This window comes from Pezoporus flaviventris, unplaced genomic scaffold, assembly GCF_033815535.1.
Source record: "Pezoporus flaviventris isolate CSIRO_AGI_PZ_B2104156 unplaced genomic scaffold, CSIRO_AGI_Pfla_v1 ptg000045l, whole genome shotgun sequence".
In the NCBI taxonomy this organism is placed as follows: Eukaryota; Metazoa; Chordata; class Aves; order Psittaciformes; family Psittacidae; genus Pezoporus; species Pezoporus flaviventris.
This window is the reverse complement of record NW_026892593.1, coordinates 2679077-2694958: the sequence shown is the minus strand read 5'-3', so window position 1 is coordinate 2694958 and position 15882 is coordinate 2679077. Positions and strand designations below refer to the sequence as shown.

Below are 15882 nucleotides of genomic sequence, written 5' to 3'. Positions count from 1 at the left end.
ACAGCATTTCTCCCATGGGTCCACCTAAACTCCCACCCATCAGCACCAACCCCCCCCAGCTGCTAGGTCAGGCTGGCAGCAGTGGGAGGCAGAAAAATCCTGGATGAAGAGTAAGTAAGAAGACTCCTTGCCAAAGAAATTTTCTGAAGCAGGTGGTTCCAGCTCGGAGGAACTCAATTTATATTCCCAAACAACACGCTGGGAGCTGCTCACAGCTTCATCAACAAGCACAGTGCAGGCGAGGCAGATGTTCCAGCGAGTGCCAGCAACTGGAATAGGATAGCTGGCTCAGCTCGGCTGCACCCATCGCTCCAGACTGTAATGTGGGAAGTCAAGGCTTATCCCAAGGGAGCCTGTATCGGGTGGCTGCAGGTCTGGCTGGCAGGATGGCAAGCCCTATCTGAAACAAAGAAGGGAGCAGCTCACAAAGCCAGGCAGGAGGAGAGGCTCCTTGATTATTTATAGGCTCAAGCCTTGGAAAGGATCTTGGTGCAGGAAAGCACAGGATGTATGGGCTGTGCATGGGGCAAAGCAGCCTCCTGATGGTGATCATGGGGTTGGGCTGGTGCCATCTGTGTTGCAGAAGCAGCTCTCCTCAGGGCATGTCTCTGCCAAAGCTTTTTTGGCATGGGGGAATGCCCAGGCTCAGCATGGTGCGATGAGACTTGGGAGAAAGAAGACCTACAAAGGGTGAAGGACACAAGCAGCATGCTAGTGGGCAATGCAAGGCATGAGGCTCGCCTACCAAAGCACATGTCATCAGCATGGGGCTGGAGGGGAAGGAGGTGGCTCATTGTAGGGTGAGCAGCAGCGCTGCAGGGAGTGTGGCAGAGGGGCATCGCCCAGCCCCATGTGCCTGGTTTGCTTCCCATGTGGTAACCAAATGGGCAGTAACAAAGAGCAGCTCTGCATTGAGAGCACTTGGGCACGAATTACCACCTTCCCAAACTGCTCACAAGGCTTCATGGAGGAGGCTCACTTCTACAGGAGGCACAGCTCAGCCTGCCCACCCCGTGGAGAGCCCTCACCGCCCCAGCCCAGAGCTGGTGGCTGTTCCTACGAGCCATGTGGATGTCTGGGCAAAAAAGCAGATAGAAACTGGGATGTGGGCTTTCCCTTGGGGCTTTGGGGATGGCTGAGTGCAGAAGCAAGGTAGGAAACACTGCAAAAGGGACGAGGAAGAGACGGACATTGTGAGGGTGTCTCTAGGAAGGGTCAGATCAGCTTTAAAGCACAATGGTATTTAACTGCTGGTGCAAAAGCAGACAGCAGCCCCTGGCCCAGCCCACAGAGGAGAACAAGCACCGATACCCCAGCAGCATTTGTGTACACACCACCCTCCCCATCCAACATCAGCAGTCATTGGAAAATGAGGTCCAATAAAGTCTAGTTGGACCCCATAGACCATTTGTAGGCAGCATCACCTCATTGGACCGGTACACAGTGCAGGTGGGTTAGGGGCTGGTGCTGGAGCAGCACCCACAACTGCAGACACCCTCCCATGGGTGTTCCCTCCACAGTAGATGCTAACCTCGGTGAGGGAGCTCAGCACAGCCTGAGGCCACCAGGGCTGGGGAAAGGGCACCCAGGCAAAGGGAGCACTGAATAAATAGACCCTGCAAAAACACAGAGGAAACTGCCCTACCTTAACTGCTGTAAACCACGATGGAAACATCTAATCCAAGCTGCGAGGCAGGTATCATTTCTGTGGCTTTTGCCAAGGCTTTTGATAAAATCTCACGTCAGAGACTATTAAAGTACCTTATCAAAGGTTAAAGGGGCAAAGTCCCCGTTTGGCAACAGAAAACAAAGACAGGGAACATCTGCTCCTCGAAGCAAAAAGGAGCAAACGCTGAGGCACAGCAGAGGCCACTACTGGCATCATTATTATTTATTTAATACCACTTGTGTATTAATGAGAAGCAAGAAGAAGAGAAAAATGAGGCAAGGGAAGCTGATAATAACACAAACTTACTTTGCTTTGTCAAAGCATTTTGAGGTGGGGGGAAAGCTATGCTGAGAGATGTGTTTTAACATGTGAAATATCACACCAAAGTTAAAGCTTTTGCATCAAAAACACATGCCCAGCCACACACACCAGTGGAAGTAGTTTCAGCACATTAAATCCAGCGTTCAAGCAGAGCTGAACCAGCTGCTCCCATTTTACCAGCCACTTCATTGTGAATCCTGCAATGAGGAAAAAACACAAAGATCACTTTCGCTGTCAGTTCTTACCCTGGTTTTAATCAGCAAGATTTTCTCATGCTCTTGTGGTGCCACAACTCCTTGGTTACAAACATTGCAGGGGGAGGCTGCATTGTTTTGTTTAAACACAAAAGTTTCTGCTCACATTTAAGAAACAGAAAAGGGAGAGTTCAAATGTAGAGTATTTTGTACACGCCAAAGACGCAGAACCAAGTCAAAAGCTTACACAGATCAGAAACACTGCTTAGATTTAACCTGGATGTATTGCAACAAAGCACTTTGGCCAAGGAAATCTGAGCTGCTAATAATCCATGCTCTGAGTCATCCAAGGGAAAAAGACTGAAGAAATACAGGCCCTGCACCTGTAAAGGTGAAGGACATGGGTTGTGTTCCTTATGTCAGCACAGGAGGCAGTGGCTCTGATAAGACTGAGAAATTAGGAGGGCTCCATCTTCTTGTCTTTTTCCTCTTTGCACTTCCTAAGGTGTGCAGAGCAGACCCTTCTCATGACATTAGACCAAATCACTCCAGATTACGGATTCCTGCTGGAGATTTTGCACACAGATGGTGATAAAAGCCCTTGGGAATAAGAAAAAAATAGAGAAAAAAAAAAACAAAATAAAAAGTGATGCCATTTGAGAATTTTCTAACTCTGGAAAACCATTACTTAACTCCAGGAAAATGTCAGATAAACCAGGTGGTTCCAGCAGTGCCAGCTCTCCCCAGGGCTGTTGGATCCATCACTACACTTTTAGGGTTCTGCTTATGATCCTGCATCAAAAGGGTGGTTTTTTTATGGCCCGGCACAAGCAATCCAGTATGTTCCTCGACTGTGTGGAAGACAACTTCCTTCTGCAAGTAATAGAGGAGCCGACAAGGAGAGGTGCCATGCTTGACCTCGTGCTCACCAACAGGGAAGGGCTCGTTGGAAATGTGACGCTCCAGGGCAGCCTTGAATGCAGCAATCACGAGATGGTCAAATTTGAGATTCTCAGGACAGTGAGAAGAGCGTGCAGCAAGCTCACTGCACTGAACTTCAAGAGAGCAGACTTTGGCCTCTTCAGGAACCTGCTTAGGAAGGTTCCATGGGATATAGCCCTAGAGGGCAGTGGGCCCAAGACTGTTGGTTGATATTCAAGGATCACCTGCTACAAGATCAGGAGTGTTGCATCCCAACTAGAAGGAAGCTCAGCAGGAGGGCCAGGAGACCTCCTTGGATGGATAAGGAGCTCCTGAGGAAAATTTGAAGGAAAAAAGAGGCTTACAAAAGGTGGAAGCAAGGACAGGTGGCCTGGGAAGAGTACAGGGATGTTGTCCGGGAAGCTAGGGACCAGGTTAGGAAAGCTAAGGCCCAGTTAGAATTAAACTTGGCTAGGGATGTTAGGGATAACAGGAAAGGATTCTGTAGGTACATAGCGAATAAAAGACAGACTAGGGACAACGTGGGCCCTCTATGGAAGCTCTCAGAACTGGCTACCCTGGATTTGGAGAAGGCTGAGGTTCTGAATTTCTTTACCTCGGTCTTCACTGGCAAAGGCTCTGCCCACACCACCCAAGTCGTGGAAGGCAGATGCAGGGCCTGTGAGGATGAAGACCTTCATATTTGAGAAATCATGGCAGTCAGGTGAAGTTCCTGATGACTGGAAAAAGGGAAATATAGCCCCCATTTTCAAGAAGGGGAAAATGGATGACCCGGGGAGTTACAGACCAGTCAGTCTCACCTCTGTGCCTGGCAAAATCTTGGAGCATCCCGGAAGGCATGCTAAGGAACATGAAAAACAACAAGGTGCTTGGTGACAGCCAGCATGGCTTCACTAAGGGGAAATCCTGCCTGACCAATTTGGTGGCCTTCTATGATGGGGCTACGGAACTGATGGATGGGGTAGAGCAGTTGATGTCATCTACCTGGACTTGTGTAAAGCATTTGACACTGTCCCACATGACATCCTTGTCTCTAAATTGGAGAGACATCAATTTGATGGATGGACAACTCGGTGGATAAAGAACTGGCTGGATGGCTGCACGCAAAGAGTTGTGGTCAATGGCTCAACGTCCAGCTGGAGACCAGTAACGAGAGGTGTCCCTCAGGGATCGGTGTTGGGACCGGTCTTATTCAACATCTTCGTCGCTGACATGGACAGTGGGATTGAGAGCGCCCTCAGCAAGTTTGCCGATGACACCAAGCTGTGTGGTTTGGTTGATACGCTGGAGGGAAGGAATGGCATCCAGAGGGACCTTGACACGCTTGTGAGGTGGGCTGATGCCAACCTCATGAGGTGTAACCATGCCAAGTGCAAGGTCCTACACCTGGGTTGGAGCAATCCCAGGCACAGCTACAGGTTGGGCAGAGAAGAGATTCAGAGCAGCCCTGCGGAGAAGGACTTGGGGGTGTTGGTCGATGAGAAAATGGACATGAGCCAGCCTCAGTGTGTGCTCGCAGCCCAGAAAGCCAACCGTATCCCGGGCTGCATCAAAAGGAGCGTGACCAGCAGGTCGAAGGAGGTGATCCTGCCCCTCTGCTCTGCTCTCATGAGACCTCACTTGCAGCACTGTGTGCAGTTCTGGTGTCCTCAACATAAAAAGGACATGGAACTGTTGGAACAAGTGCAGAGGAGGCCACGAGGATGATCAGGGGACTGGAGCACCTCCTGTATGAAGACAGGCTGAGCAAGTTGGGGCTGTTAAGCCTGGAGAAGAGAAGGCTGCATGGAGACCTCATAGCAGCCTTCCAGTATCTGAAGGGGGCCTATAGGGATGCTGGAGAGGGACTCTTCATTAGGGACTGTTGTGATAGGACAAGGGGTAATGGGTTAAATCTTAAACAGGGAAAGTTTAGATTAGATATAAGGAAGTTCTTTACTGTAAGGGTGGTGAGGCACTATATGGGTTGCCCAGGGAAGCTGTGAATGCTCCATCCCTGGCGGTGTTCAAGGCCAGGTTGGACAGAGCCTTGGGTGACATGGTTTAGTGTGAGGTGACCCTGCCCATGGCAGGGGGGTTGGAACTAGATGATCTTAAGGTTCTTTCCAACCCTAACTATTCTATGATTCTATGATTCTGTTCTATGTTCCCCTGGATGCACCGGATTCCCTTTCTGATCCCACATGTCCTCCAGCAGCCATTCCAGCAATGCTGCCCCAGCAGTATGTGGTACACGACTGCTGGTTGCAGCCACAGTGACCCAAAGCTGCAGCAGAGATGTGGCTCACTGCTCCTCTTGGCGATTTTTGCTGGCAAAGCTGCTTTCCTGCCCCTTCTTTCCTGCAGAGACTGAACCTAGCACAGGCAGGAGGGACCAGGGGACATATGCAGATCTATGTGAGGATGCTTCCCCATGGCCCATGCCAAGAACTATGCTTTTAATTAACCAGTGCAGTCAGTTATGCTCAGTGCCCACTTCCATACCCTGGTCTTGTTTAGTTTCAGCTCTAGAGGGTCACATCCATACCGGTACTAATGGGCTGCATGGATACCCCTGCATGTGTTTTCCTTCGTGGAGACACTTTCCCACATTTCTGTCTTCAGATGTGGCCATCCTAACCTCAGAATCAAGGGAAGAGACAAGGTCAGACCCCGGCATAGCTCCCGCAAGGCAGGTACCTCCCTCCCACTCCTGTACCTGACACAGGACATGAGGCAGCAACACCCGACCTCACTACTTTGGCATGAATTTGCATGTATTTGGCTTTTCTTTCAGTCATGTTAGCACCTGAAAATATTAATTTATTATTTTTTCCCCTAGAATAATTCCTCTATAATTTCTGCTTATTTCCAGGAAATAAGAGTCTACTCTCCTCTTGAGAGACCTCCACTTGCAACAGTGTGTGCATTTCTGGTGTCCTCAACATAAAGAGGACAAGGAACTGTTGGAGCAAATCCAGAGGAGGCCATGAGGATGATCAGGGGCTGGAGCACCTCCCATATGGAGATAGGCTGAGAAAGTCAGGGCTGTTCAGCCTGGAGAAGAGAAGGCTGAGTGGAGACCAGATAGCAGCCTTCCAGTATCTGAAGGGGGCCTACAGGGATGCTGGAGGGGGACTCTTCATCAGGGACTGTAGTGATAGGACAAGAGGGGAGTGGGTTCAAACTGAAACAGGGGAGGTTCAGCTTAGATATAAGGAAGAAGTTCTTTACTGTGAGGGTGCTGAGGCACTGGCACAGGGTGCCCAGAGAAGCTGTGGCTGCCCCATCCCTGGCAGTGTTCAAGGCCAGGTTGGAAAGAGCCTTGGGTGACATGATCTAGTGTGAGGCATCCCTGCCCATGGCAGGGGGCTGGAACTGGATGATCTTAAGGTCCTTTCCAACCCAAACCATTCTGTGATTCTATGAAAACATGATCCAGGCCCCTCGTCATCGTTGCCCCCCCCCCCAAAAAAAAAAAAGAAATCAGAAAGGAAAAAACTGTAAGTCAGGGCTTAAATATCAGCCATGCTCATTTCTGCTTTTACCTCCCCCTGCTTTATTTTTTTTAAATGAGGCACTGGTGGTAGAGGCAATGGCTAAATGGAGAAATGTAAGATCAGAGCATCCCATTACCACTTCTCAAGGTACTTAAGGTTTTTTTTTTCAGATTGAAATCCTCTACCAAGGAGCATGCAGACATGATCTTGAGGTCATTCCCAACCCTAACTATTCTATGATTCTACAACACAAAGCCAACACTCAGCAAATCAGCTTGGATCAATGGCAATCAGATGTCGAGATCTTCTGCCCCCTCTCTCTCTGAGAGGAGGCAAAGGCACTGAAGAAGAGCTCAAAACCTAGGTCAGGACTGCAGCACCACATCCTTGATTCATCTCTGCTGTCAAAACCATCAGTCCAATGCCCCACAGCTGCTCATGGAGAAACAACTCCTGTGTGTTGAGCTTGAAATGCTTCAGGAAATCAACACAGAGAGCCTGAAAATCAATTAATTATAAAAATAATTAGTGACTTCCTGAAGGTGCTGGGAGCTTCCATGCGTCTATGGTCCTCTACACCACAGGCCAGGGGTGCTATGTTTGCTTGGAGATAAAAAGAGTAATTAAAATCAGGTAAGAAAAGCAACATTTTAATTTCTTCTCTTTCTACTTGTTTTTAAGCAGGGTTTTTCAAAGAGAAGGCAGGCTTTGAATTAATGGCAATTATTTAATTAGGTAATTAATTGCAAATTACAAGAAGCAACGTGCCTTTTTTATCTATTAGCTATGTAAAACGGGTCTTATGCTATCTGTAACTCTGAAATCATAGAGTCACAGAATGGCTTGGGTTGGAAAGAACCACAAGATCATCCAGATCCAAACCCCTGCCATGGGTAAGGACACCTCGCCTAGACCATGTCACCCAAGGTTCTGCTCAACCTGGCCTTGAATACCACCAGGGATAGAGCATTCACAACTTCCTTGGGCAACCCATTCTAGTGCCTCAGCACCCTTACAGTAAAGAACTTCTTCCTTATATCCAATCTAAACTTACCCTGTGTAAGTTTGAACCCGTTACCCCTTGTCCTGTCACTCCAGTCCCTAATGAAGAGTCCCTCCCCAGCATCCCTATAGGCCCCCTTCAGATACTGGAAGGCTGCTATGAGGTCTCCATGCAGCCTTTCCTTCTCCAGGCTGAATAGCCCCAACTTTCTCAGCCTGTCTTCATACAGGAGGTGCTCCAGCCCCTGATCATCCTCATGGCCTCCTCTGGACTTGATTCTGTATTTCTGTAACACCTGAGGGCTCCTCTGGCTCTGTGCTCCTGTCTCTGCATCCAGAAAAACTGAACACTGGCCAAATTTTGCCCACCATCAAGTCAACCTGTCCCTCTTGGGGTCCTTCTTGCCAATCTTTTGTTCACAAGATGGATCAAACTATATCAGAGAAGGGCAACAGAGCTGGTGCAGGGCCTGGAGCACAAGTGTGATGGGGAACGGCTGAGGGACCTGGGGGGTTCAATCTGGAGAAGAGAAGGCTCAGGGGGGACCTCATCGCTCCCTACAACTGCCTGACAGGAGGATGGAGCCAGGAGGGGCTGGGCTCTGCTCCCAAGGAACAAGGGATGGGACAAGAGGAAACAGCCTCAAGCTGCACCAGGGCAGGTTTAGAGTGGATATTAAGAATTTCTTTACCACAAAGGTTGTCAAGCACAGGAACAGGCTACCCAGCACCGTGGTGGAGTCACCGTCCCCTGAAGCGCCCAAAGCCATGTACATGAGGCCCTCAGTGACATGGTTTAGAGGTCAGCTTGGCAGTGTTTGGGTTAACGGTTGGACTTGACCACCTTAAAGGTCTTTTCCAACGTACTTGATTTCATGACGTTAAAGGGAACGTTTTGCCCAGTTTCTGTAACGTTCCACACGGATGCAGCACCCTGTGTGAAGAGCTCAGGCTCCCCTCAGCTCCGGCTGAAATTTCCCGCCCAAAAACCTCCCAAACCCAGCGCTTTCCTTACTGAAGGACACCACCTCCCACCACCGAGTCCCACAGAGGACACGTTAACACTGGGAGCGCGGGGGCTCTCCACGCAGAGCCCACCACCACCGCGTCCTCTTCTCTGTCACACACCGGGTCCGCGCTCAAATCCCATTTAAAAACGCGTTTTGCTCCCCCATAAACCCACAGTGCCGGGGGGGGGCGGGGGCGCGCCGCCGCTACGCGGGAACGCGCGGAGAAGCTGGCTGGAGCTGATGGGGAACGGGGCAGAGCGGGGCGCGCGCGACCGGTGAGCGGGAGGGGCGGGAACCGGAGGGGAGGGGCGGGGGGGGTGGGTGTGTGTGTGTGTTTAACCCCTTCGTGCCCGGCGGCGGCCGCGGCGGCGGCATTTCTATTCAGGCGGCGCTGAGGGAGCCCGTCGCGCCCGGTGCATTGTGGGACTGGGCTGGGAGTCCCGTTCGCGGGAGGAGGCGGAGGGCGAGGAGGCGAGCCGGTAAGAGGGAGACCTGAGGAGGGAGGGGGGGTGCAAGGCGGGGAGATTTAAAGGGGAATTCGCCTCCGCCGTTAATGCTAGGCCGGGCGCGAGGGGCGGCGGCGGCGGGTGGCGCTGCACGGGGTGAGGGCTGGCCGCGGGCCCCGCCGCCCTCCCTCAGCCCGTCCCCGGGGGAAGGGCGGGGGAAGAGTCTGGGGGGGGGGGGGGGGGGGTGCGCTTCGCCGCGCTGCGGCCGCTTTAAAAGCACATAGCGCCGGCAGCGGGCGGGTTAAATGTTTCGTCCGCCGACATTTTTCTTTTCCCTCCCTCCTTTCCTCCCCCCCCTCCCCTTTCCTTTTTCCCTCACAGATCGGCGGGAAAGGGGGGAGGGGGGGAAGGCCTGGGCCCGGCGTCCCGTGCCGCCCCCGCGTGCTTGAATCCGTCCTAACCCGCCCTGCAAAGGGTTAACCCCGCCCCGGTGGCACTGTACCTGCGCGCACGTGTGCCCCGCGCTGGGGGTTGCAGGTTCGACCCCCGCCCGGGTGAGGACGGGGAAGCTGTGCGAGACCAGCTCTGCGCTGGGAGCCGGTTGCGTTCTTCCTCCTGCCCCCCCCCCCCACCCAGCCGCCTCCTCCTCCTCGCCGGCTGCACAAAGAGCAACAGTGGAGTGAAGGCCCTGGGTTGCCTTTAAAGGCAGCGGCTGGGAATTTAAGGTGTCCCTGAGCCATGCCTCCCCGCAGCGCTGCTCGCCGCATGCCGTGGGTAAATGGATGTTGCAGTTCCTCGCCCTGTAGGTCTCGGGTGGTTGTGTTGCTGTTGTTTGCTTTAGGGTTTGTTTTGGGTAGGTACCGAGCTCCGGTTCTTTCTCGTTCTTCCCCCTGTGCTCTCTTCTCTCTGCTCTTTAGGGAGGCAAGGGTTAAGCTTTAGCTTTTAGTATTATGCCGTTCTTTTAAAGTAAGAAACATCTGGGTTACGAGGTGCTTTCCTCTCCTGGGGTGGGGGATGCCTAACGCGCAGAAATTGCATGCTTGCACACTGACAGGAGTCACAAGGAGCTTGGTCTTGTGGGAAAGGTTACTCCCATGGTAGCCTCCGAAGTACACAGTTGCATGCAGGTTTATTCACATCTTCATTTAAAAGTTATTGTGCGCTTGTGGAGGTTTTCCATTGAATAAATTCGTCTTGTTTGTTTCAGTATTTGTTTTCGAAGGGGGGAACTCTGTCTCTTTACAGTCCTCAAGGCTGCAAAAAGTTCTTGGTAGGCTGTGGCCTCTGAATCCTTTCCTATGTAAGTAGGTAGGGGGTGCTAAGCATATTGCAATTAGTAGATAGATGAGGGGGAAATGTTTCCCTTGTGGGGCAAGCTGCTTTTTATACATTTCTGGAATTAATTAGAATGAAGTGTTAAAAAACACTGAAGGGGGGGTGGGAAATCCCCCTCCTTGAAAAGCTTTTGTCTCCCTTTTCTGTTGACAGGTTGTTTTCCAGACGCTATCTTCTTTTCTTTCATTGCAAGCGTTTAGTGTCTTGCACTGGAAGACAACAGCAACGAGCTGAATTCATTGCTCATCCAAGACACGTTCTTCTAGCTAGAGTTTGGATTACTGCCCGTGCCTGGGCTTTGGAAGATTGGTTTTAAATAAGCACCACACCTCCCAGAGAAGGAGGGAAAGCACCGCAAAGGGGAGTCAAGCTCCACATCAGAAGCTCTCAGGGAGCTTAAAACTTCAATTCTGACAAAGTGTATTCAATAAATCGGTAGACTTAAAGGTTTATGGGACAGATGCACTTATTATAAGTGATGTACAGTGGAAATCAGTTGCACAGTGTGTACATTTACTTCTTATATTTAAAGCAGTTGAATTCAGTGAATACCAGTCACTTGTATTCATTTCTTTTCCTTTTCAGCTTAACCTCATAACGATGTGACCATCAGTATCAGACTTTGTCAGCGATGCTGCTGAGCCCTGTGCTTGTTGTTAGGCAGGACCCTGCTTTCTAAGAAACTCCTGCAGGCAGGTCGTTTTTAGTAATTCCTGAAAACTTTTCTGGGAAAGATGTTTTTTATCACAGCCATTCCTGTTTAGGAGTCAGTAGCTTGGTTAGGCTTCTTATTAGTTTTGGAGTGTGGTGTATGTGAGTCAGAGTGGAAAAACGTTCTAAAATTAGCCATGCATTGTTAAGAATTTTATTAAATGAGTTGCATCAGTGTCTTTTTACGTTACCATTTTAATGGGCAATTCTCTATTCTCAGCCCTAAAAAAAGGGCTCGAGAAGCAAGAAACTTTTCAATGTTTTAATGTCTGCAAGCGTGCTAAGAGGTGAACTGGCATGTTTGTAGGTAAACCAGTCTGCTTAAATGCAGCCTCTTTGTTCTTCCGTTACTTGTGTTAACAGAACACTGGGACTGTGTTTTCCCCCAAAGAGAACAGGTGTATTACGGAGTTTCAGCTTCTTGCATCAGAACTGAAGCCAAGCCATGATTTGAAAAGCATCTTATTTTTGAGATTAATATGTTAATGTCTAAAATTATGACCCTGCACTGAGCTGAGTACAAACATATGTCTCTGCTGAGTGGGTTGCAGGATCAGGGTCCAGGTTGCCTTTTGGAAATTGGCCTTGGTGCTCTGGGAACTATTACTACTTTCATTACCTCTTTGTTAAATGAGGGCAGTAAGTGTGTTAAATTCTTTTTAAAATGAAAAACTTATGCGGCATATCTGGAAAAGAAATGCACTCTGATCCTCCTGACATAGGCAGAGTTTTAAATGTTGGAAGGTATGAAGAGGAGTCGTTCCTTTGTAGTCTTAGAGAAACAAGTTGTGTGAGATGTGCCCACCTGTCTTAACATGTGAATGATGACATTAAGTGCTTTCTCTTTCTTTTAAACTTTGCTCCATGTGGAAAATGTGTTGTCTTGCAGGTCCTAGGAATTTCTAACATTCCCAATTCTCATTTCTATTTCTAATTAGACTGATCAGCAGAGAAATTGATCCCGTAGCTCTGGGGTAGGAAAGGCCAGCAGTGTGTGAGAGAGAACCATGTCTGTGCGGGAGTCATTTAACCCAGAAAGTTACGAACTGGACAAGAACTTCCGGCTGACCCGATTCACTGAACTGAAAGGCACGGGCTGCAAAGTGCCGCAGGATGTCTTACAGAAACTGCTTGAATCTCTACAAGAAAACCATTTTCAAGAAGATGAACAGTTCCTGGGGGCAGTTATGCCCAGGTTGGGTAAGTAATTGCTTCTATAGACATATGTTGGGTCATCTTGGTGACATGATCTCATTTGCAGTTTGTTTAATCAGTTTGAAAAGTGTGTGTTGTACAATGCATGCACAGTGTCCAGAAGTCTGAAGAATGAATCTCGTGTTGTCATTTGTTGGCATCTGGGATACAAGAATATTAGTTTAATTATTTAACATCTTGCAGTATGCTCGACTACAAAGAGAAATCAGTCAGGAGTGGCCATTGTGATAGGCACATGCTTAAGCGTTTGTCTCTTCTTCCCTTTCCCCAGCAGATGCTTTGCAAACTGAAGTTCTATCATTTAATTTCTGGACTTTTCTATTAATACATTGCCTTTGGAAATTTATGCAATGAATGCAATAAATTTTAAGCTATTAGATGACTCACAGGTGAAGTTCCCCTCTCCCTCCCCTCCCTGCTGTTCTTGGGTCAGAGAAAGTGAGCAAGAGAAAAATCTCGCTTCAGCTGATGGGAGCACATTGTTTCACAATTGTCATTTTCCCTTTCCGTGCTTTCCTTGTTCCCCACTCTGCTTCACCTGTAGAAGGTGCCTGGGAAAGGCTGTCTTTCCAAGACCTCTCTCTGCTTGACAGCTTCACTTTCTCTCTGATATTTGCACAATGTTGCAAGCAGTAAGGGAAAGCAGCCTGCACAAGCCACCTACGTGGGGAACAAGGCGAATGGAGGCATTTTCATACCAATTACTGTACCTCATATTGATATAGATAAATTAATGTAGATAATGTGTTTAATGACACTTTTAATTCTGTCTATTTACTCAGCCCTATGTATTCAGTCTCTGCTTTGCAGCCCAGAATGATTATGGTTTTTCCTCAACTTAGGAATGTCAATGTAACATTTATTCTGAGTTATTTAATTATCAACCTAGTGTCCAATGGCCTTATTTAAAATTATTTTAATATTGCTAATAGCCTATTAGCAGGCTAACGGGTTGCAACCTATTACTCTGGTAGAGATTGAATTCAGTGAGAGATTAGTAAGGAACCCATGTTCCTGCTTAAACAATGGGGATCTTTGTATGAAATATCTAAGCAGCAATTGTGTGTGGAGCTGGGGGGGGTACTATAATTTAATATTCCCAATGAAGGACACTTCCAGCTTTTTTTATCCCCAGTTTGCTATTTAAAGGTTTTTGCTAAATTAAGTTGTTCACAACAGCATTTCAGTTTGGCACATTACTAAAATCGGTAATAGTTTGTTTTAGATTAGTTTATCTAGCTGTTTGTTTTTTCTCTTACAAACTTACAGGATCTAAACAGTAGAGGAACTGCAAATAGATTTTTCTCCAGGTATACGAAAAGGTAAAAAGCAGACTAGTGCAATCAATACATAGGTGTGATATTATGTAACAGGAAATCTGTTAGTAATAGCAAGTGAAGAGTTCAGATCTCTTCAAAAATATGCTGTTGTGATGAGTATCCTTTTAACAAATGTGTCTTTAGACAAGTTTGGTGTGATTTGCCTCTGATGCCTTGTGCATCAGGTATAGAAAGGTAACTGTGCATCCTGTGCATATGCACAATGCTTTTGAGATGCAGTCAAGAGGGAAGTTGCCAGTATCAAGCTCAAGCTCACTCCTCCTTAGTTCTGCAGCTGGTGTTACCCAGAGCAATCTTAAATATGGCTGTGAGTATATTTGTCAGTAGGAAACTGAGTTTGATATTAATTCTCAGAACTGTTACGGACCTTGAAATCGCTGTTTTCAGTCACCTCTCTAGATTAACTTTAGTCCTTTCTTGGTGGGACAGAAATGTAGCCGCAGAAGGACTGTCACAGCCCCTTGGCCTGTGTCAAACAGCACTTCTGCTATCGTTGTGAAAACCTCACAGTGACATCAGTCTTGCAGCATTTGGCATGTATAGGTTAACTGAGGGAAAACAGCTCCTATACACAAGCCACTTCTCTGTAACTCCTTACATGCACTTCTCTGGAGACATTGGACCAGTGTGTAGTGTGGGTTGATAGCTTCTATGGAGGGTGTGCAACTCTAAATTACTGCTTACAAGCTTCTGTCAGCATCCTTTCTTTTCCTAGGCTAGATCTAGTGCTTCCATAGGCAGGAGAGGCCGAGATCCTCTAGACCTACATACCTGCTCCCTGGCAGACCTGCTCTGTGTCCTTAGTAGGACTTGATGGAGCAGCTCACTCTATTGCTGTACAGCATACTGCCAAATACTGGCTTGTAGGTTTTGCTAGGTAGTGTGTTCTATAAATCCACGGGGAAAAATGACTCTGTGGCATCTGCTCCCTGAAAACTGGCTGGTTCAAGACCTTTGCCCTGTGAGGTATGCACAGCTTGCTGCCAGCCCAGGTAGGAGGGAAGCTATCTGCCATTGCCACGGGGATATTGACAGGGAGTGCAGCTCAGGTCGCATGTTGTGATTTGTCACCTTTTGTGCAGGCTCTTGCATCACAGCAGATGCCACATGGTTTTAATATTGCTTATTCTGTCTGAAGTATCCAGCAGCAGGGTAGAGGCTGTGCTTGGTAGTGTGGCTTTCCCAAAGGAGTTTCCATATGCAGCAGGTCATCTCACAGCCTCTCAGCCTCACAGAAATAAGGCCTGGAGCTTAGCCAAGTTGCAAAAGGTCCAAGTGGGTGAATCGTCTTTCACTGGGGACTTCAGCTGTGCCTTGGGCAGTTCTTTTTGTTTCTGCTGAAGTAAGGAAATGCCTGTTAAGAGAGGTTATGTCCTTTTAAAACTGTCACTATGATTTTGTTGAGAACACCTATTGAGTGACAGGAAAACCTATTTGCTTTTGACAGTATCAATGTATGTAGCTCCTCTTAACTTTAAATGTACATACATTCAAGCACAGATGTTCTTAATGCACTATTATTATGCTGCAGAAGAAGCAGAACACTGTAGTTCAGCCCTTTGCAGTCCTATTCAAGTCAAGAGTTGTCATTTTTTGCTTGGTTTTCCACTTTATTTGTGCTATGTGCTCGCTAAGGAAGGAATTTGCCATGTCTGTTTAGGCAATATTCAGAGTTCTGTTTCACAGGCATGTTTTATCTGTTGCTCCTAACAAGAGAACTTGTAGTTAAGAGCAGACTTAACCTCACTGCTGGATTTCTGTCTTGCAGGAATTGGGATGGACACGTGCGTTATTCCATTAAGACATGGAGGTTTGTCGTTGGTGCAGACAACAGATTATATTTATCCTATTGTGGATGATCCTTATATGATGGTAAGTTGGCTAAACTTAATTGTTATCAATATGGCTGAGTTGATTTGTGCTTTTCATTTACCAGTCTTATGGCAGTTTTGACCATTTCTTCTAGATGTGCAGTGCTTCCCTGAAGTGTTCAAGCGCAGGTTTGATGGGTCTTGGAGCAACCTGGTTTAGTAAAAGGTGGCAGGGAGTTGGAACTGGGTGAGCTTTAAGGTCCCTTCTGGCCCAAACCAGTCTGTGATTCTAATTGACTAACTGCAGTCTGAGACTTTCCTAAATACACATGAAGAAGGAAAGGCGTAGTTTCATCCTTAATCTTTTCCATGTTGTCCAGGAATGCTGCAGTGCTGCTTTCTATAGG

General features: G+C 48.0%; 1 protein-coding gene and 1 long non-coding RNA gene across 6 annotated transcripts in view; one reads left to right on the top strand and one right to left on the bottom strand.

Moving 5' to 3' along the window:
• Nucleotides 1-1873: 1873 nt before the first annotated feature.
• Nucleotides 1874-9690, bottom strand: LOC133276461 (uncharacterized). Of its 2 annotated transcripts, none has more exons than XR_009745877.1 (2): nucleotides 9566-9690; nucleotides 1874-2187 (listed from the first exon to the last, which is right to left on the bottom strand). It is a non-coding gene; the product is annotated as an uncharacterized LOC133276461 (long non-coding RNA). The 2 variants fall into 2 exon arrangements; XR_009745876.1 differs by lacking the exon at nucleotides 9566-9690 and adding an exon at nucleotides 2568-3695.
• Nucleotides 8957-15882, top strand: part of SEPHS1 (selenophosphate synthetase 1) — a 25282-nt gene continuing 18356 nt past the window's right edge. Inside the window, exons 1-3 of one of the 4 annotated variants that reach the window (XM_061467241.1) lie at nucleotides 8957-9096; nucleotides 12048-12309; nucleotides 15433-15536. In XM_061467241.1, the coding sequence (XP_061323225.1) occupies nucleotides 12117-12309; nucleotides 15433-15536 (297 nt within the window). In that variant the 5' untranslated portion in view covers nucleotides 8957-9096; nucleotides 12048-12116. Of the gene's footprint in view, nucleotides 9097-9682; nucleotides 9917-10940; nucleotides 11091-12047; nucleotides 12310-15432; nucleotides 15537-15882 lie in introns of those variants that run through there. The other 3 variants (XM_061467243.1, XM_061467242.1, XM_061467244.1) reach the window with 3 other exon arrangements.